Genomic DNA, 19,651 nt, shown 5'->3' on the forward strand with positions numbered 1-19,651 from the left:
CACCACCACCACCGCGGGTTATTTTTAACCCTCGCCCGCACCTCTCTCGTCCAGAGCCACGGCTTCCAGAGTGGCTGCGGGAACACTGCGGTGGGGGGTGGGGGTGGGGGGAATCGTCACCCGGCGAGGAACCCGCTCGGCATCGGCACTGCCGTCGATCGAACGCCGTCGACCGTCTGTGTGTGCGTGCGCACGCGCGTGTTTGTGTGTGTGTGCGTTTGTGTGCGTGTTTGTGTGTGTGTGCGTGTGTGTGTGCGTGTTTGTGTGTGTGTGCGTGTGTGTGTGCGTGTTTGTGTGTGTGTGCGTGTGTGCGTGTGTGTGTGTTTGTGTGTGTGTGCGTGTGCGTGTGTGTGCGTGTGTGCGTGTGCTTGTGTGTGTACATGTGTTTGTGCGCGTGCGTGTGCACGTGCGTGTGCGTGTGTGTGCGTGCGTTTGTGTGCGTGTTTGTGTGTGTGCGCATGTGCACATGCGCGCGTGTGCGTGCCACGCGCACGCACACGCGCGATTTTGACTTCCCGGCCGCGCGAAGCTGCGTCGGGGCCGCGTTACCGCGACCCCCGCCGCCTGCCTCCCGCTCGCCGCAGCCGCGCGCTGGTGTCACGTTGTGCTGAACAACGTACAAGCCTTAGCGCGACTCAAATAATCCGGCGCTCGCGCGCGTTTTGCGAGTTGCCGTGCCAGGCGACGCCCGCGGTGAACTTCTAACGATGCGCCGCACGCGGTCACTCACTCAGCGCGGTCACTCACTCGGCGTGGTCACTCACTCGGCGTGGTCACTCACTCAGTGTGGTCACTCACTCACGTGGTCACTCACTCAGCGCGGTGAATCACTCAGTGCGGTCACTCACTCAGCGCGGTCACTCACTCGGCGTGGTCACTCACTCGGCGTGGTCACTCACTCACGTGGTCACTCACTCGGCGTGGTCACTCACTCACGTGGTCACTCACTCACGTGGTCACTCACTCGGCGTGGTCACTCACTCGGCGTGGTCACTCACTCGGCGTGGTCACTCACTCACGTGGTCACTCACTCAGCGTGGTCACTCACTCAGCGTGGTCACTCACTCAGCGTGGTCACTCACTCGGTGTGGTCACTCACACAGCGTGGTCACTCACTCAGCGTGGTCACTCACTCACGTGGTCACTCACTCAGCGTGGTCACTCACACAGCGTGGTCACTCACTCGGCGTGGTCACTCACTCAGCGTGGTCACTCACTCACGCGGTCACTCACTCAGCGTGGTCACTCACTCAGCGTGGTCACTCACTCGGCGTGGTCACTCACTCAGCGCGGTCACTCACTCAGCGTGGTCACTCACTCGGCGTGGTCACTCACTCACGTGGTCACTCACTCGGCGTGGTCACTCACTCGGCGTGGTCACTCACTCGGCGTGGTCACTCACTCAGTGTGGTCACTCACTCAGCGTGGTCACTCACTCAGCGTGGTCACTCACTCGGCGTGGTCACTCACTCGGCGTGGTCACTCACTCAGCGTGGTCACTCACTCGGCGTGGTCACTCACTCAGCGCGGCGCATCGGCCTGATGAATACGGGAATCGGAATACAGTAAAACCTTGGATTGCGAGCATAATTCGTTGCGGAAACGTGTTTGCAATCCAAAGCACTCGTGTATCAAAGCACTCGTTGTATATCAGTTGTGATCACGTGATGCTCGGCAGACAAAGCGTATACACGGACGCTGCTCGTATTGCGAGACCCTCGCTCGTTTATCAAATTTATATTAATTAAAAAAAATTTGCTCGTCTTGCAAAACACTCGCGCAGACCAAGTCGTTCGCAATCCGAGGTTTTACTGTATTTGTTTACACTGCAGGGGCAATCCCGACGGAGACACGACGCTCCTCTTCACAGATGTCTGGCGAAAGGGCGCCTGGGTCCGAGCGTTGCAACAACGCCACGGGAGCAGTAGGCAAAGCGCGATGGGAGTGCGGCAAGTCGACTCGAACGCCGCAGTCGATCGTCAACAACCGAGGTGGCCTTCGAATCGCCCCGGCTCCAGCCTGTACGCCGAACTTCTTTGGCACCATACGTAGGGAACCGTGGGGTGGAAGGACAAACTACGGGTCTCTGTGTGAGTCTATGGGTCTCTGTGCGAGTCTATGGGTCTCTGTGCGAGTCTGTGGGTCTCTTTGCGAGTCTATGTAGCCAACGGCGGCTAATCAGAGGTGCGAGGGGGCGGTCTCTGGCAGTGCGCAGAGGGCCCAAGGGAGGAGGCCAAGAGGGCCCAATCGTTGTGGGTGAGCGGTGGCGCAGCAGTTAGCGCGCTGTGCTACAAACCAGGTGAACCGAGTTCAATTCCCACCGACGGCCACCGACACCAGCGACGATTATGTCCGAACCAGTCCTGGACCTCCCCTAGGTCGACTCGCCAATTGCGGAGACAACGGTGGCCGGGTCATGGTGCTGGCCACACACCCACAAGCCCGTGTGCCGTGCCGGCCTTGATAAGTGCCGCTCGCTAACAGCACTTGCCCCCACACAGTCTGCTACAGGCTACACGGAGGGGGGCGGGGGGGGGGGAGATCTTTGGGCCAATGGGCGAGCACTCATTACCCGGTCGCCTAAAAAAAACGAGAACTGTGTCACACGACGCTTTGCTGACCAATGGCATCGCTTGGTCCGTGGGTCGATTGGGAATCAATCGACGCGGCGATCAACCCGGCAAATCATGGTTCGCCTTTTGAGCCGGCTGCCGGATCGACCGAGGGGAGAAGCGACACGGATCAACCTCGATTCGTGATCCGCGAGACCATATTCAGGGGACTCCGCTACTTACGAACGAGTCGGGTTCCAGATGTATGTTGATTAGTTCGCAAGTCCAACTTGACTCCTGTCGATTCCAAACATGTTGTACGGCGTGTACACTAAACACGAGGAATGGCTTTAAAAGTTGGATAATCTCCTGTAGATGTAGATGCCACTGGTTCATTACGTTCTGTAGCTGTAGATGCCACTGGTTCATTACGTTCTGTAGCTGTAGATGCCACTGGTTCTTCACGTTCTGTAGCTGTAGATGCCACTGGTTCTTCACGTTCTGCAGATGTAGATGCCACTGGTTCTTCACGTTCTGCAGATGTAGATGCCACTGGTTCTTCACGTTCTGCAGATGTAGATGCCACTGGTTCTTCACGTTCTGCAGATGTAGATGCCACTGGTTCTTCACGTTCTGCAGATGTAGATGCCACTGGTTCTTCACGTTCTGTAGCTGTAGATACCACTGGTTCTTCACGTTCTGTAGATGTAGATGCCACTGGTTCTTCCCGTTCTGCAGACGTAGATGCCACTGGTTCTTCACGTTCTGTAGCTGTAGATACCACTGGTTCTTCACGTTCTGTAGATGTAGATGCCACTGGTTCTTCCCGTTCTGCAGATGTAGATGCCACTGGTTCTTCACGTTCTGTAGACGTAGATGCCACTGGTTCTTCACGTTCTGCAGATGTAGATGCCACCACCGCCGTCTATAGCGCGGCGGTAGAAGTTACGACTCGGCAACTGGACATACGGACCAGGTTTGTTAGTATCTCTCTGAAAGTCCGTAAGTCGATTGTTCGTAAGTAGAGGAGTCCCCTGTACGGGCAACGCCACGGTGGCAAGATGTTAACTACCTCGCCCGGTATACAGGAGGTCGTGGGTTCAATCCTGACCCGAGTTTGCATGTCTCTCCCCATGGTCACGTTAATTTTTCTCCGGGTTCTTCTGTTTTCCCCTCCACATTTAGAATCAACATCACGCTTTTTCAGAGTATTTAGCCGATATAAATATCCACATGATGCGATAGCCAGGTCGCTTCTGAAAAAGAGCTGCTATACAGCAGGTCAGTGTGGGCCTTGGTAAAATAAATAAAAAACAGTTAAGTAAAAAAAATTAAACACCTTTCTTCTATATATGCGCGTGTCCAATTTTATTTTGTGCTACAGCGCCCCCACGTGACAATCACGCGGCGTGCCAGCTGCGTCTGTTGTTCAGAATCACACTTAACGTCGCCGACGGCATCGTCCGGCCCTTTCCTCGCCGTCCGTCTCCTCTCAAGCCATCACCACCACCACCACCGCCACCACCACCGCCACCGCCACCACCGCTACCCACTACTACCCCGTACAACCGCTTAGATTCACGTCGTTTTCCATATTCGTCCTGGCGCCTTTCTGGGAGGCATCGCCGCCTACCTCCCCCGACGTTATTACTGTAAATATATAAATGTATAACAGGCGACGTTCCGGGCAATGGGCCTTCTTCATAGCACACGGACAAACCCTTCAAATGATCGACGAGCCATCAGCTGCCAAACAAACTAATTTGCGTTAAAAAAAATTGTGTATATGCATTAAATGTTAACGTACACGGATCAGAGAGGCGGATATTGATCAGGACAGAGGAGCAGTAACGGAAAAGTGCGCATGGCAGCGTGGGAGAGATGCGCGCTGGCAATCACGGCGGGAGACGAGGGATGAGCGCGGGGATCAGAGGGACACGGGAGGGGGGTTCGGGGGGGGGCGATGACATCAGAGGCAATGACATCACAGGGGATAACAATGACATCGCGGGTGATGACATCGCAGCCGATGACATCACTGGGGATGACGTCGCTGCTAGATGGAGGCCTGTGGAGGCCTGTGGAGGCCTCCATCCAAGAGCGGATCGATCGTGGCTGACGATGACGACGATGATGATGCGTGCGTACGCCTACTTCCAGGGCCCGCGGCCCGATCGCCCCCCTGTGGCCCGGTGTCGGAGTCGAACCGTGGTGGTGCCAACTCACCGTTCGCGAAATGGTTGGCGCCGGTGGCAGAGTCGATGGGGACCTTCTCGTACTTGCCGGGAGCCACCATCACGAACTTGAAGCGCTTGCCGCTGGGGTTGCCCTGGAAAGGGGAAGGGCAGGCGGGCAAGGCAGTGAGCGAGCGAGAACGAGAAAGTGAGCGAGTGAATAGTGAGCGAGGAGTGACTAGCGAGTGAGCAAGTAGAGAGCGAGTAGCGAGCGAGTGGCGAGCGAGTGACTCGTGAGCGATTGAGTAGTGAGTGAGTAATGAGCGAGTTAGTGGTGAGTGAGCGAGTGAGTAATGAGCAAGTAGCGAGCGATTAGTGAGTGAGTAGTGAGTGAGTGAGCGAGCGAGTCACCTTGCTGGGAGCTGCAGCTGATTTCTCCGGTGCGCTGCCAGCGCTCGGCTTACTCTCCCAGATGCTCTTCTTCGTGGAGACATCACCCGGTCGGATGTCCTGCACATCAGCATCAACATGATCGTCATCATCGTCGTCGTCATCATCATCATTATCATCAGACATCATAATCGTCGTCATCATCGACGTCGTCATCATCGACGTCGTCATCATCGACGTCGTCATCATCGTCATCATCATCGACGTCATCGTCATCATCATCGTCATCATCATCGTCATCATCGACGTCATCGTCATCATCGACGTCATCGACGTCGTCATCACGAGACATCAGGATCTCCGAGTCTGCGGACATTTTAGAAATGCGCCTTAAAACCTATTCATACGTTTATACATATTAGAAGTTTACTTCATTTAGTAAATTATTTTTAAGATGTATTTATAATATTATTTTTATGCTGAGTGTCCTGCTGCTGCTGTGTCCTGTACAGCGCTTTGAGGTCCTTGATGAAAAGCACTATGCACATATAATGACTTCCATCATCGTCATCATCGTTATCATCGTCGTCGTTATCACCGTTATCATCGTTATTGTCATCATTATCGTCGCTATCAACGACATCCTTATCATCAACGTCACCACCATCGTCAGAGGGGCCACCGTCCCCAACATTCTCCCCATCAACGTCGTGTCACATTGTCATCACCGTCACCACCACTATCCCATTAACTGCATCTCGCAGTGCACTTTGCACGCAGGCTCTTCTCGCGAGCTAATCGAGTCAAACGCAGTGCGTCTCCCTGCTCAAAAAGCGCGAGCATTCCACGTTCTCATGGCGGTGGGGCCAAGTCCATCCATCCAATAATTATGACCGTTAAACTTCCCACAATGTGGTGGTGGTGGTGGTGTTTATCAACCCCAGGAGAACGATTGGCCGACTCAATGATGACATGGTTTTGAACTCCTCGCCCCGGTGCGCACCGTGCAAGTGCACGGTGCGCAGGCGAGTGGTTTAGTCTCACCGCAAACTTTGATATGTCACCCAGCAAGCGAGGAACGTTGAGCCGACGTTGGGGCACAAGCTCACGGGGTCAGTCCTGGTGAGCTCGCGAAATTAAATGGCACGCAACGACACGCGTGCCTATGCTCACCGGTGGCGACTCAAAGCCTCCGGGCGGTGCGTGTTAACTCGGCGCCCGAGTTGGGGTTTTGAGCGCGTGATTTTTGTTTTAGTTATAAACAAACAAAAGGCAAACGGAAAGGGTCAAACCCCCACTCGGGCGTTGTAGATTCTCACCTCTCGCCGCTAAATTCTCAAATCTGACAAAAGAGAGGACACGCACACACCAAAAAGGTTGAAGATCCCACTCCCCCCCCCGCCCCCCCTTGCAGTCTTAACCGGCGTTTTGGGAAAGTGCCGTTAACGAGGAGGCACCAATGAAGGCCGGCACGGCACGCAAGTGGGTAGGTGGCCAGCGCCATGTCCGTCTACCGTTGTCTATGCATACGGCACTAGTACTGGTTCAGATAATCGTCAATGGTGTTGGTGGCTGAGCCTGAGCTGGGCCCGAGTGTTGGAGGCCGAGCCTGAACCAGGCCCCGAGTGTTGGAGGCTGAGCCTGAGCTGGGCCCGAGTGTTGGAGGCCAATCCTGAGCCAGGCCCCGAGTGTTGGGAGGCTGAGCCTGAGCTGGGCCCGAGTGTTGGAGGCCAAGCCTGAGCCAGGCCCCGAGTGTTGGGAGGCCGAGCCTGAGCTGGGCCCGAGTGTTGGAGGCCGAGCCTGAACCAGGCCCCGAGTGTTGGAGGCCAAGCCTGAGCCAGGCCCCGAGTGTTGGAAGGCTGAGCCTGAGCTGGGCCCCGAGTGTTGGAGGCCGAGCCTGAGCTGGGCCCGAGTGTTGGAGGCCAAGCCTGAGCCAGGCCCCGAGTGTTGGGAGGCCAAGCCTGAGCTGGGCCCGAGTGTTGGAGGCCGAGCCTGAGCTGGGCCCGAGTGTTGGAGGCCAAGCCTGAGCCAGGCCCCGAGTGTTGGGAGGCCGAGCCTGAGCCGGGCCGCGGCTCAGAGTACGGCTCAGAAAAGTGTCTCAACGCGCTTCTCTACAAGCCCCATGTACGTCTCTGTACCACGACGCACTCCTCTGTGCCCCCAAGTCCCCCGTGTAACCTGTCTGTAACACTGTGTACGCCTGCGGTTACCCCTCTCTCTGTGTACCAACTCTGAACTTGCGCGTGACCCTCGGTGCCCCTTCTGTACCCCCGTGTACCACCATGCACTTCTGTGTACCCCTTGCGCACCCCCCTGTGCCTGTGTGTACCCCCGTGAGCCACAGTGAGCACCCGTGAGCCACGTACGGAGGGACGGGCGGCGCTCCCCTTGGCGGTTCCCTCCTCGTTCTTGTTGCTCCACTGGCTGATTCGGCTCGCGATGCCGACGTTCAAACCCGACACGTCCTGCGGGGAGACACGCAGGGGGAAACATGGGAGAAACACGAGACGCGCAGGGAGACGCGGGGACACACACACACACACACAAGGACATGCGGGGACACGGGAGACACAGGAGACACACACAGGGAGACGTGGGACACAGGGGAGACACAGGAGATGCACATGGACACACGGGGACATGGGGAGGTACGAGGAAGACACGCAGGAACACACGGGGAGGTGCAGGGGATAGACGCAGGGCCACAGGGGAGGTACAGGGGACACGCGGGGACACGTGAGGACACAGGGGAGACACGGAGGAAGATGTGGGGGCAGGCGGAGGCTCAGAGATGATGCAAAAGAGACGCACAAGGAAAACACGCAGGGAGACGAGGAGGGGGGGGGGGGGCATGAAGACACACGGTTTACCCCGTATTCTTGTACAGGGAAATTGAGTTGTCAGGTCCATACGGCGTACAGCCGTTTCAATACGGGGAAAAAAACTTTTTTTGGTCTATCTGTTTGTGTTTCTCCCTTGTGATGGGACTTTGTAGGATGAACGTTGAGATTTATACGGGGCACGGGGTGAACAACAAGGTTTAGAATTGGTCTGTAATAAGGCAGACACTGATAAGGGGTTGACAGGCATGCTTCCTTCGGCGAATGTGAGCGACGAATTAATGGATGGTCTAATTAAATTAAAACGTGGAACGTCAATGAAAGCATTTCCTGAAGAAAAATACATAATTCAAACCGCGTTTTCAGCGAGTTGTTGTGTCTTCTTCGACACCCGTTGTTGAAAACAAATCGCACGGTGGTTGTCAAGGAAGGGGGCCGCCCCCAACTCGTAGCTTTGGGGGGGGGGGGGAGGAGTTGGGTGGGGGGGGGGGGGCGTCAAGGCACCCCCCCACCGCCCCGCCCCCCCGCGCTCGTCAGGCTACCCCGGTGGGCCGCCGTACCCGGGTGGGGTTGCCACGTGGCGACGTTGGAGAGGCCACGTCGCCGCGCTCGAAGAGGCTCTTCCTGAGCGCCACGCTGTCCGCCGGCAGGGGAACCTCCACCGCCAGCGGGCGCACCACCCTGCCGGAGCCTCGCACCGCGCTCTGCTGCACACAGACGCACAGGTTCTTCCATGTAGCCCACACACACACCCATAGACTCGCACAGAGACCCATAGACTCACACAGAGACCCATAGACTCACACAGAGATCTCTAATGAATGCAGAATCATCACAGTAGCGATGATTCACCACTCCGCTCCGGGCGATCTCGCGCAGCCCCCGACAATACACAAATGTGAAAAAACCCCCACACATCACCAACACGTCACAAACACGTCACCACGTCACCAACACCCCACACGTCACAAACACGTCACCAACACGTCATCACACGTCAACAACACCCCACACGTCAACAACACCCCACACGTCACCAACACCCCACACGTCACCAACACCCCACACGTCACCGTGCCATCAAACCCAACAATGGTTTCAAACGTGTGGCGGCCAACACACTGACGATGTCTTATCGGAGAAAGTTGCCTCCCCGCCCCCCGCCATGAAAATGAGTGAAGAACGCCGCTCCAGATCGATGTCGTCAGACAGAATGAGGGAGGCAGCAGCAGCTGGAAGCAAAAGAAGACTAAGAAAAAGACGAAGAAGACGAGGACTAAGAAGATGAAGAAGAAGATGAAGAAGAAGACGACGGAGATGAAAAAGAAGACTAAGAAGAAGAAGAGGACTAAGAAGACAAAGAAGAAGATGAAGACAAAGACGAGGAAGGCTAAGAAGAAGACTAATAAGAAGATGATGACGAAGACGATGAAGAAGAGGACTAAGAAGACTAAGAAGAAGACGAAGACAAAGATGAAGAAGACTAAGAAGAAGACTAAAAAGAAGACGAAGATGAAGACGATGAAGAGGACTAAGAAGACTAAGAAGAAGAAGAAGAAGACAAAGAAGACTAAGAAGAAGAAGACTAAGAAGAAGACGATGAAGACGAAGAAGAATGAGAAAAAGACGAATGAGAAGATGAAGAAGAAAATAAGATGACGAAGATGAAGAAAAAGGAGGACTGCTGTGCTTTGCGGAGATGTGGACACGCGTCCGGGGCGATCTCTCGCGCCAGGGGCCTCTCACCTCGACGGCGCTCGTGTACAGCTTGGTGTCGATCTTCGATATCGGCCGTGGTGACTTGAGGCTGTAGCTGTGGAGAGGTGTTTCAACGTCGTTAGGCCCTCCCGTCGTTTATCCAAGCTCGTCATCACCGCTCGTCGTCGTCGGCGCAGGCATCTCGTCGTTGCCTCTGACCACCCCGCCCCCACACCAAAACGTGCCCCCAAACTCCCCGATTTATCCACCGCCAGACGACGGGAGAACCTCGCGCAGATGGCGGAACGGTTACGAGGTGTCGGCTTCGCGCTGGCCTCTGTCGACGAGAGGTCACATCCTGTGAACTGTGACCTCCGTCGACAAGAGGTCACATCCTGTGAACTGTGACCTCCATCGACAAGAGGTCACATCCTGTGAACTGTGACCTCCGTCGACAAGAGCTCACATCCTGTGAACTGTGACCTCCGTCGACAAGAGCTCACATCCTGTGAACTGTGACCTCCGTCGACAAGAGCTCATCCTGTGAACTGTGACCTCCGTCGACAAGAGCTCACATCCTGTGAACTGTGACCTCCATCGACAAGAGGTCACATCCTGTGAACTGTGACCTCTGTCGACAAGAGGTCATATTCGTCTTCTGCGACAAGAGGTCACATCCTGTGAACTGTGACCTCCATCGACAAGAGGTCACATTCATCTTCTGCGACAAGAGGTCACATCCTGTGAACTGTGACCTCCGTCAACAAGAGGTCACATCCTGTGAACTGTGACCTCCGTCGACAAGAGGTCACATCCTGTGAACTGTGACCTCTGTCGACAAGAGGTCACATCCTGTGAACTGTGACCTCTGTCGACAAGAGGTCACATCATGTGAACTGTGACCTCTGTCGACAAGAGGTCACATCCTGTGAACTGCGACCTCTGTCGACAAGAGGTCACATTCGTCTTCTGCGACATGAGGTCACATCCTGTGAACTCTGTCGACAAGAGATCACATCCTGTGAACTGTGACCTCCGTCGACAAGAGGTCACATCCTGTGAACTGTGACCTCCATCGACAAGAGGTCACATCCTGTGAACTGTGACCTCCGTCGACAAGAGGTCACATCATGTGAACTGTGACCTCCGTCGACAAGAGGTCACATCCTGTGAACTGTGACCTCCATCGACAAGAGGTCACATCCTGTGAACTGTGACCTCCGTCGACAAGAGCTCACATCCTGTGAACTGTGACCTCCGTCGACAAGAGCTCACATCCTGTGAACTGTGACCTCCGTCGACAAGAGCTCACATCCTGTGAACTGTGACCTCCGTCGAAAAGAGGTCACATCCTGTGAACTGTGACCTCCGTCGACAAGAGCTCACATCCTGTGAACTGTGACCTCCGTCGACAAGAGCTCACATCCTGTGAACTGTGACCTCCGTCGACAAGAGGTCACATCGTCGCGGCGGTCCGGGGCCTGCGCTGTGCACGGCAGCGATCATTGTGCCCCACCCCGCCCCACCCCGCCCCACCCCGACCCCGCCCCCCCCACCCCTGACGTGGCAGCGAACCAAAGCCACCGGCTGGGTCGCCACCGTGCACCGCGAGAGCTCGCCCCGGCCTCTCGAGTTCACGCTGTACACGTGCCGAACAGGGCTCCTCCATCTCTCCCTCTCTCTCGGTGCCACGGCAACCGCCGGGGGCGAGCTACAAACCGCGCGGCGCCCGGGGGAGACGCGCCGGGCTCGTCGGTGGCGGTCGCTGGAACTGCCGCCGCGGCAAAGTCCGGAGCCCGTCAAGCGGCGTCGCTGCGGCCCTGGGCACCGGCGTCTGGGTCGGTTTGAAAACCGAGAGCGGCGTCCAACCCCCCCCCCCCCCCCTCCTCTCCTCTGCCCCCTACACTGCCGTACCAGACGAGAAGACCCAGGCTGGACAAAATAAATTTTCTTTTAAACGCTCGGTTCAGCGGAAGAAAGAAAGGGAAAGAGAGGAACCCCCCCTCCCCCGCCCCGCCCCCACCGTCCCCGATACCTTTCCTGAGCCGTGCCGGGCTGGCCCGGCACGGTCCCGGCATGGCCCCAGTACAGCTCGCTTGTGCAGCAGCCTAAGGAGGGGGGGGGGGGCACGAGACGACGACGAGGGGGTCGAGGGGGGGGGGGTCACACATCACTCACCTCCGCTGCACCGTTTTGTTCAGGAACTCGGCTCGGTCGCTGATCTGCAAACGCGCAACACGCAAACTCCATGTCACTCGGGCTCGCATCCCAGGGCCACTGCCCCACCACCCTCCCCACCCTCCCCCCACCCTCCTCCCCCGCCCCCGCCCCCACCTCTATGTGGTTATTCTGCGGGCACTCAGTGTCAAGATGTTAACTACCTCGCCCGGTATGCAGGAGGTCGTGGGTTTGATCCCGATCCCGACCCTAACGCCTGCTGTATATATGGAGCTTGCGTCTCTCTCTCTCTCCCCGTGGATATTTATTCGGGTCCTCCGGGTTTTCCCTCCAGATTTAGAATCAACGTCGCGAGTTTAGAGTATTTGGCTGCCGCTATAAATTTCCACGTGATGATGATAATGATGATGAGCCCACTCCGTTGACATATCATTTGTGATGGCCAGGTCGCTTCTGAAAAAAAGAGCTACATAGCCTAGCGGGGCCTTACCTGATAAAATAAAAAAATAAAAATTGTTTTATAAAAGTTACATCTTGGAGGGGGCAACCCTAGTTCCGTGTCTCTCTCCGCAGAGAACAAAATCGAATCGCTGTGCTCGGATCAACTTTAATATTTTTGTGACTGCAGACGCGGAAGGAAGGAGGATGTTCTTCCATTAGACGCGTTTCTGGACGATGACATGGGACACGAGTCGGTGGATAATCGCACGCTCACGCACGCACGCACGCGCAACTCTAACGCATGTGCAGCAGCTCCACCGCAGAAAGCGATGCAAGGTCAGGGGGTCAAACTACAAGAGCGAGGTCAGGGGTCAAACCACGAGCGCGAGGTCAGGGGTCAAACCACGAGTGCGAGGTCAGGGGTCAAACCACGAGAGCGAGGTCAGGGGTCAAACCGCGAGAGCGAGGACTTCACGGGAGACAGAAATGTGCATGCACATAGCGGCCGTCCAGCGGCCGCAGCAGCGTGGTCAAAGGGTACACCCCGCGAATTTAAAATGGGTGCAATAGATCGTGGCAATCGCCAAGGTAACGGGGCTGCAATACCGAACGGCGATTCGACGATTCGATGGCGGTGCAGCCCCTGCTCACGTGCAGTTAGTCGGGGCATGGCGGGGGGGGGGGGAGGTTGTGGGTGGGGAGTGGGAATGAGTTAAAGACGTCGGAACGATGGGGAGCACACGCACGGTGGACACGATCGTATCCCGGGACCAGGATTCCCTTCCGCTCGCTGCCGTTCCGCTTCGGAACCCCCCCCCCCCGGGCGAGGCCGTTTCAAGAACGCACGCCGCACTTGCTGGAATTCGGATGCCGTGCAGCGGGCGGTGAGCGTGCTGTCTGTATGAGGGGCGGAGATGTTAACTACCTCGCCTGGTATACAGGAGGTCGCGGGTTCGATCCTCAGCCCGACCTCTGATGTATATTTGGAGTTTGCGGTGTCTCTCTCTCTCTATCTCTCTCCCAACGGTCACGTGGATTTTTCTCCGGGTCCTCCGTTTTTTTTCTTTTTTCGCCTCCACGTTTAGAATCGACGTTTAGAGTATTTGGCTGCCTTCAATTTCCACGCGATGACGACGACGACGACGATGATGATGATGATGATCATGAGCAATCATCTGAAAAAGAGCTACGTTGCTCAGTGGGGCCTTACCTGGTCAAATATATATTTTTTTTAATTTAATAAAAACCAGCCCGTCCGCACGGGGGCTCGGACCGCGAGCCTCCGCAACGGGCGCCCCCGGCAGCAGGGAAACAAACCGCAGGCTGCAAAACAACGCAGCCGGCGTGTGCCCCCCAGTGTTCGGAGCGGGTTAGTACTAGCAGCCAGACGCCGTGGCGGGACATGGATCAGCCACGCTTGCGCGCGCGCGCGCACACAGAGACAGACGGGAAGGTGGTGTCAAAAACCAGAAACAGGGGAACTCAACTCACCGCCACCAAAGGCTCGGGCTCTCCCAGCTCCTCAAGGTCGGTGCCCTGAGAGAGAAGAGGAATAGCCACAGAGAGGGAGAGAGAGGAGCGAGAGAGAGGAAGAGAGGGAGAGAGAGAGGCAAAACCGCGACCAAAAAAAAAACACCTGATTACACCCGCCGCGACAATCACGTCGCTTGTCCCAGCCCAAGCCACGCGCTCAGACAGCGACGGAGCAGAAGGGGGGGGGGGGTTAGACAAGAGGACGGAGAACGCGGGGGTGGGGGGGGGGGGTGGCAGGGGTGGTGGTGGCACCACTCGGATTGCCACCTGTTCCTGGGTTTTCCCAGGAACTTCCGCTTGTTGAGCGAGGCAGCTGCTGCTGCGGCAGCTGTACACTGGGTTAAAAAGAAATCTCTTCGAGTCTTCCCAGGAACATTCAAAGTCAAGTTTTTAGTCAGTTGTGCGCGTAATAATGATGATGATGACGATGATGCACATTCAAGACGTAGTTCTGTCCTGCCCTTCCAACTTCCCAGATTTCATTCCCAACTTCCTGGATGTCATTCCCAACTTCCTGGATTTCATTCCAAACTTCCTCGACTTCATTCCAAACTTCCTCGACTTCATTCCAAACTTCCTCGACTTCATTACAAACTTCCCAGATTTCATTCTGATCCTTGGGAAGCTGGTTTAATCATAGCCCAGTCTGTGTAAGTCTACGGGGTCCTTATACAGGTAAATAGGTCCTCTGTGTGAGTCTATGGGTGTCTTCATGAATGTATGGGTGTCTCGAGTTTATAGTTTTCTATGCAAGTCTTCGAGTCTCTTTGCAAGTCTATGGGGATCTATACAGGTCACTGGTGACCGAGCTGATACCATCAATTCGCTACACTCGAGAACCCGGTTTAATCACAGGCAAGCGGTTTCAAACCCGGACTCAGATCCAGGATCTTAGGCGGTTGCTGGGCTCAGTATAATCGCTTCGAGTTTTTTGTTTTTTTACATCTCATTCTGACCGTGTCTCGTTTGCACCATCCGTCTCTCGTTCCTTCCGCTCGATTTGTTCCCGCTCGTCACCCCCCCTCCCCCCCCCCGCCCCCCCAGTGACGGCGGAGCCGGAGCCGCCGTGCTCCTCCTCAGGTGGATTCCGACGATAATTCCCATCAAGCTGCGGGCCGATGGACGAGTTAAAGGCGCGCAGGAAAGCAGTTGAAGCGGAACGTCTCCGCCTGCCTCGGGGATCCTCCGCAGACACCAGGGAACGATCTTTATGTCCCGTCTTCCCCCCCCCCCCCCCCACCCACCGGCAACCGAAGGCAACGAGACAGATTCGAAGATAAATCAGCAGGCGGCGGCAGCAGCAGGCACCTGCAAGCATGTTGCGGAAGGTGGCAGGAGCACCAAAGCCCGAGTCGGAAGTGCACCAAGAGATGCCGGGGCGGTTAGCATGGAGGTTACTCGGGGCGCGTAGAGAAAGCAGGAGGAAATGGGCATCGCGGTGGCTAGGAGATGTTGACTACCTCGCCTGGCATGCAAGAGGTCGTGGGTTCGATCCCGACCCTGACGCCTGCTGCTGTACAATTAGAGTTTGTGTGTCTCTCTCTCTCTCTCTTCCTGCAGTCGCGTGGATTTCTCTCCGGGTCCCCCCGGTTTTCCCCCTCCGCGCTCAGAACCGACGTCGCCACGCGTTTTAGAGTCTATGGCTGCTGCAATAAATTTCCGCGCGACAGGGACGACGATGACGATGACGATGCGCCACTGTGCGTCGAGCTATCCCATTTGTGAAAACAAGCGCCACGTGGCTCAGTGGGGGGGGGGCCCTTACCTGGTAAGAATTTGTGACACAAAACGTAAAAATGAAATCGAAATGAAAGCTGGTTAACGCGAGGGCGCTGGGAAAACTCCCGTCACCTTGCGGCTGGGCATACGGAAGCTGCGCGTGACCCCGTGACCCCGCGAGGCGAATCCACCGGGCGACTCTTCCTCCTCCTCCTCCTCGTTGTCGAACGACGCGGAGCGGCGGGCGAAGCGAGCGCTCGGCTTGTCCGCCCCCTCGGAGTGCTCGGAGCGCTCGGAGGCTCCGGCCTTTGTGGAGCTCCGGCTCCAGACGCTGGGTGATGAAGACGACATGGCAGCAGCAGCAGCAGCAGCAAAAATGGTTGAGAGGGGAAGGGGAATTGACCGGGCGCGCCACGGCGTCCAACGGCATTGAGTCACGTGTGTGACGACCACTTCGCAATCCATGCCACCCGCCCACCAACTCACTCACCCACCAACCAACCCACCCACACACCCACCAACCCACCAACCAACCCACCAACCCACCAACCAACCCACCCACCAACCCACCAACCAACCCACCCACCCACCACCCACCACCCACCAACCCACCAACCCACCAACCAACCCACCCACCCACCAACCCACCCACTCACCCATCCTCTCACCCACATCACCAGCCTGTGCGTGGATCAGAGCCTGGTGAGTAAAACTCCCCCCGAGTGTGGGAGACCAGCTCACGGTGGCGGAGGGAGGGAGGAGGGAGGGAGGGAGGGGGGGTGAGCGGGCGACACCGGCGGGCACGCGACGTCACCGGCGACCGTACCTGGTGCCGCCCTCCGGCGTGCTTGGGCTCAGCGACACGCTCGCCACGCTCGCCACACTCGCCCGCTCCGCCCGCTCCGCCACGCTCGCCCGCTCCGCCCGCTCCGCCCCGCTGGCATCGTCGTGCGGGACGCCGTCGCCGCCTCCTCCTCCGCCTCCTCCTCCTCCTCCTCCTCCTCCTCCTCCTCCTCGCGCGCTCCCCGAGCTGCTGCCCAGGCGACCCGCGGAGCGCTGCCCTGTCCCTCCTCGCTGTGACATCACGACGGCCGAGAGGGTGGAGGGGTTGGGGGGGGAGGGGGGGGAGGGTAGGCGGGGGAAAGCGGCACACAGGACAGGGGACGGAAGGCACGGGGCAGAGGGCAAGGGGCAGAGGGCAGGGGGCAGAGGTCAGGAGGCAGGGGGCAGAGGGCAGGGAAGAAACAAGGTACAGGTGTGAGGCAGAGCTTAATTTCTCGCTCGATATTTTTTCCGCCACGCTGCTCCGGCTGGCTTGGAGTACCCGAGGGGTTAAATCAGCGTAAGGCACTCCCACCGCTAGAGCACAAGAGGTACACGTCCCAACCGCGATAACAATGCCATGCTGCTGTACACGCTACCATTGCAATAAATCCGACCGAGGACACGACGCGTCTCGCGAGGATGAGATGGAGTGCGGCCGGGGTGCCAATATAACTCCCGGAATGGTGATCCGGACCTGTCTCTGGCTGGAATTGAGCGCTGGTTCAGAGGTCGGACGAAGGTGATCTCAGGTGAGCTCAGGTGAGGTCAGGTGATCTCAGGTGAGCTCAGGTGAGCTCAGGTGAGCTCAGGTGATCTCAGGTGATCTCAGGTGAGATCAGGTGATCTCAAGTGATCTCAGGTGATCTCATGTGATCTCATGTGATCTCAGCTGAGATCAGGTGAGCTCAGGTGAGATAAGGTGAGCTCAGGTGAGCTCAGGTGATCTCAGGTGATCTCAGGTGATCTCAGGTGAGATAAGGTGATCTCAGGTGAGCTCAGGTGAGCTCAGGTGAGATCAGGTGATCTCAGGTGATCTCAAGTGATCTCAGGTGATCTCATGTGATCTCAGCTGAGATCAGGTGAGCTCAGGTGAGATAAAGTGAGCTCAGGTGAGCTCAGGTGATCTCAGGTGATCTCAGGTGAGATAAGGTGAGCTCAGGTGAGCTCAGGTGATCTCAGGTGAGCTCAGGTGATCTCAGGTGAGCTCAGGTGAGCTCAGGTGATCTCAGGTGAGCTCAGGTGATCTCAGGTGAGCTCAGGTGATCTCAGGTGAGCTCAGGTGATCTCAGGTGAACTCAGGTGAGCTCAGGTGAGATAAGGTGAGCTCAGGTGATCTCAGGTGAGCTCAGGTGAGATAAGGTGTTCCGCCACAGAGGTCCGCGAGGAAAAGCCAAAAAGCCGGAGTGGACTACGATCCGTGGGTCTGCAGGGATTTGTGTTCATCCAGCACCTGCCGTAGTCTCCAGATTATAAGAGGCAGCGTTCTCCCCCTCTAGATCAATGCAAAGGTTGGGAAGGTGTGTGTCAGTGTGTGTGTGTGTCAGTGTGTGTGTGAGTCGTGTGTGTGTGTCAGTGTGTGTGTGTGTGAGTCGTGTGTGTGTGTCAGTGTGTGTGTGTGAGTCGTGTATGTGTGTCAGTGTGTGTCAGTATGTGCACGAGTCGTGTGTGCGTGTCAGTGTGTGTGTGAGTCGTGTGTCAGTGTGTGTGTGTGTGAGTCGTGTGTGTCAGTGTGTATGAGTCGTGTGTGTGTGTGTCAGTGTGTGCGTACGAGTCGCGTGTGTGTGTGTGTCAGTGTATGTCTGTGTCAGTGTGTGTGCGAGTCGTGTGTATGTGTCAGTGTGTGTGTGAGTTGTGTGTGTGAGTTGTGTGTGTGAGTTGTGTGTGTGTGTATGTCAGTGTGTGTGTATGTCAGTGTGTGTGTGTATGTCAGTGCGTGTGTGTATGTCAGTGCGTGTGTGTATGTCAGTGCGTGTGTGTATGTCAGTGCGTGTGTGTATGTCAGTGCGTGTGTGTATGTCAGTGTGTGTGTGTATGTCAGTGCGTGTGTGTGTGCTGGGAGCGGTGGTGCATCGGTTAGCGTGACACTGTGCCACGAACCCGGCGGCCCGAGTTCGATTTACGCTCTCAGCCACCACCAATGACGATTACTGAACCGGTCTTGGGCCTCCCCTAGGTCAACTCAGCCTCAAATGAGTACCCGGTGCGGTGTGTAAACATCGCCACTGGGGAGACAAAGCCGGTCGGGTGTGGTGCTGGCCACCCGCCCCCTCGTGTACCGTGCCGGCCTTCATAGGTGCTCACTAACAGCACTTTCCCCCAACAGTACGTTGAGGCTATACGGAGGAGCTTTGTCTTTGCACGTATTTTGCGTGTGGATGCTCTGCTGAACTTGGAGCATGCTACCAAGGGATGGGGCCTTACCATCAGCCCCCCAGAACCAAAGCACCTGCCTGGGTATTTGACGTCATCAGATGCTCCGCTCCCTCGGCACCACGTGAGAGATGGGGCAGTTGCAGACACAGCGGAGACGTTTACATGCGTGGGCAGTGTGCTCATGACCAGCTCCGGTCTTTGCAGACGAGGTATGACGCCGAGTCAGCCGAGTGGCATTATCTTTTCATCTGCTGCGTAACGCCGCGTGCAAGCTGAGCCATGTAGCCCGCATGCCCAGCCACCGCATGCCCAAAGCAGCTTCTGTTTGGCCGGATAGCCCGAGCCAAACGGGTGCGGCGCGGGCTGGAGAAGAGCTGGACCGATGCGGTTGTGGAGGATGCCAATACGGCCTCTATGGAGGAGGAGGTTCGTGAAGGACGCTGCTACCGGGCGGTTGGAGGCAGTCGCCCTCCAGCAATAACGGAGGGCAGAGGAGCGACGCTCACAACAACGAGCGAAGCGCTGGGCAGTTAAAACACAGCGAGTTGGCGCACTATGTGGCACAGGTGCTGCATCTGTCAGCGTTTTTAATTGCTTGTGTACGGAACTGGGTAATTGACGTGCATCATTGTGGGATGCAATTGCATGCACGACGCTATATACAAGATGAAATTATTTGTTATTATCTCAGCAAACCCATGGGTCTGTCCCGTGAGTGACCTCCGGTCGGCGAGCCTTCGACACTTCACATCGCGCTTCTGAGTGCACCAGGCCTGGCACAAGCACCGTGGTGACCATCACCGCCACTCACTGGCGAATGCGTGCGCGCGAGTGTCCGTGCATGCGTGTGAGCGTGCGTGAGTCCGCGTGTGCGAGCGAGTGTGCGCGAGCGTGTGGGCAAATGCAGCCAGGGTACGATGAACTGGAG

General features: G+C 56.7%; 1 protein-coding gene across 5 annotated transcripts in view; it reads right to left on the minus strand.

Annotated features, from left to right (window-relative positions):
* LOC116956471 (uncharacterized) overlaps positions 1 to 19,651 on the minus strand; it is a 142,710-nt gene that overhangs the window by 12,220 nt on the left and 110,839 nt on the right. For 2 of the 5 annotated variants that reach the window (XM_076054317.1, XM_076054319.1), the window contains 9 exons: positions 16,352 to 16,599; positions 15,658 to 15,856; positions 13,765 to 13,809; positions 11,833 to 11,876; positions 9,703 to 9,769; positions 8,517 to 8,663; positions 7,483 to 7,581; positions 5,138 to 5,236; positions 4,779 to 4,881 (listed from right to left, as the gene is read on the minus strand). In XM_076054317.1, coding sequence (XP_075910432.1) covers positions 4,779 to 4,881; positions 5,138 to 5,236; positions 7,483 to 7,581; positions 8,517 to 8,663; positions 9,703 to 9,769; positions 11,833 to 11,876; positions 13,765 to 13,809; positions 15,658 to 15,856; positions 16,352 to 16,599 — 1,051 coding nt within the window. The remainder of the gene's footprint in view (positions 1 to 4,778; positions 4,882 to 5,137; positions 5,237 to 7,482; positions 7,582 to 8,516; positions 8,664 to 9,702; positions 9,770 to 11,832; positions 11,877 to 13,764; positions 13,810 to 15,657; positions 15,857 to 16,351; positions 16,600 to 19,651) is intronic. The other 3 variants (XM_076054318.1, XM_076054321.1, XM_076054320.1) reach the window with 3 other exon arrangements.

This window comes from Petromyzon marinus, chromosome 65 (genome assembly GCF_048934315.1).
Source record: "Petromyzon marinus isolate PM22_M1 ecotype Great Lakes invasive population chromosome 65, UKy_Petmar_22M1.pri1.0, whole genome shotgun sequence".
Classification (NCBI taxonomy): Eukaryota; Metazoa; Chordata; class Hyperoartia; order Petromyzontiformes; family Petromyzontidae; genus Petromyzon; species Petromyzon marinus.